A 1,013-nucleotide genomic window follows, 5' to 3' on the forward strand; every position below is an offset into this window, starting at 1 on the left:
CCCCGTGTCCCCCGTGTCCGCAGTGTCACTTGATGCAGTCCATGACGTGCACCTGCAGCGTGTCCATGTCGGGCGCCCGGTACTGGCACTTGGGGCAGCACAGCGGGGGGGGCTCCTCCTCGCCGGGGGGGGGCGACCCCCCCAGGGCCCCTGCGCCGCGGGGGGGGGGACACGGTCACCCCCTGGGGACACCCCCCTTGGGGACACCCCCCTGGGGACACCCCCCTTGGGGACACCCCCCCGGTGTCCCCCTGTGGGGACACTCGGTGGCACCTCCCTGTGTGGGGGTGTCACCCCACGGGGACCCCCCCATGCCCCCCCCACTCACCGGGCAGGGGCCGCTGCTCCGCGTGGCGGTTCCGCAGCTCCTCCATGCGGGCCCTGGGGACACGGGGGACATGGGGACACCGCGGGGGGGGACACGGGGGGCGGGGGGGTCACTTGGGGTGCAGGGGACAATCGGCACCGAGCCCTGGCCGCAGCACCGCAGCGCCCGGGGGACACCCGGGAGGTGACACGGGAGGTGACCCGGGTGACACGGGAGGTGACACGGGTGACATGGGTGACCCGGGAGGTGACGCGGGAGGTGACCCGGGTGACACGGGAGGTGACGCGGGAGGTGACCCGGGTGACAGTGACACTGACCAGGCGTCGCCCTGCTCCTGCAGGCGCTGGCAGCGCCGCCGCAGCGCGCTCACGCTCTCCTGCAGCCGCTCGCGCTGCGCGTGGAGCTGCTCCCGCGCCGCCCGCTCCGCCTCGAAGTCCGCCCGGAAGATGTCGGCCTGCGCCCGGGGACACCCGCGGGCCCCCGTGTCACCCGTGGGTGTCCCCGTGTCACCCAGGGGCCCCATGGGGCACCCGTGTCCCCAAGGTCCCCCCCGGGGCCACCTGGGCCTGCAGGACGGGGACGGTCTCGAGCGCCGCCCGCTGCCGCTCGGCCTCCGCCTTGAGCTGGTCGATGAGGAGCTGCTTGGCGGCCAGGGCCTCCTCGGCCTCCCGCAGCTGGGACATGG

The 1,013-nt window shown here is 75.4% G+C and overlaps 1 protein-coding gene across 1 annotated transcript; it reads right to left on the reverse strand.

Moving 5' to 3' along the window:
- Window positions 1–23: 23 nt before the first annotated feature.
- On the reverse strand, window positions 24–1,011 carry IKBKG (inhibitor of nuclear factor kappa B kinase subunit gamma). The gene is made up of 4 exons (XM_026042130.1): window positions 889–1,011; window positions 646–782; window positions 329–381; window positions 24–150 (listed from the first exon to the last, which is right to left on the reverse strand). The coding sequence occupies exons 1-4, from the start codon at window positions 1,009–1,011 to the stop codon at window positions 26–28; spliced, it is 438 nt and encodes a 145-aa protein (XP_025897915.1). The 3' UTR covers window positions 24–25.
- Window positions 1,012–1,013: the final 2 nt, after the last annotated feature.

This window comes from Nothoprocta perdicaria, unplaced genomic scaffold (genome assembly GCF_003342845.1).
Source record: "Nothoprocta perdicaria isolate Ctin4 unplaced genomic scaffold, notPer1 scaffold_1025, whole genome shotgun sequence".
Taxonomy (NCBI): domain Eukaryota; kingdom Metazoa; phylum Chordata; class Aves; order Tinamiformes; family Tinamidae; genus Nothoprocta; species Nothoprocta perdicaria.

Excerpts from the sequence above, each read along its gene's own strand:
- IKBKG (XM_026042130.1), bottom strand. The coding sequence starts at position 1,011 with ATGTCCCAGCTGCGGGAGGCCGAGGAGGCCCTGGCCGCCAAGCAGCTC. Across the intron at positions 783-888 it reads TCCCCGTCCTGCAGGCCCAG|GCCGACATCTTCCGGGCGGA; the intron begins GTGGCCCCGGGG and ends CCCCGGGCGCAG. Across the intron at positions 151-328 it reads GGAGCAGCGGCCCCTGCCCG|GGGCCCTGGGGGGGTCGCCC; the intron begins GTGAGTGGGGGG and ends CCCGCGGCGCAG.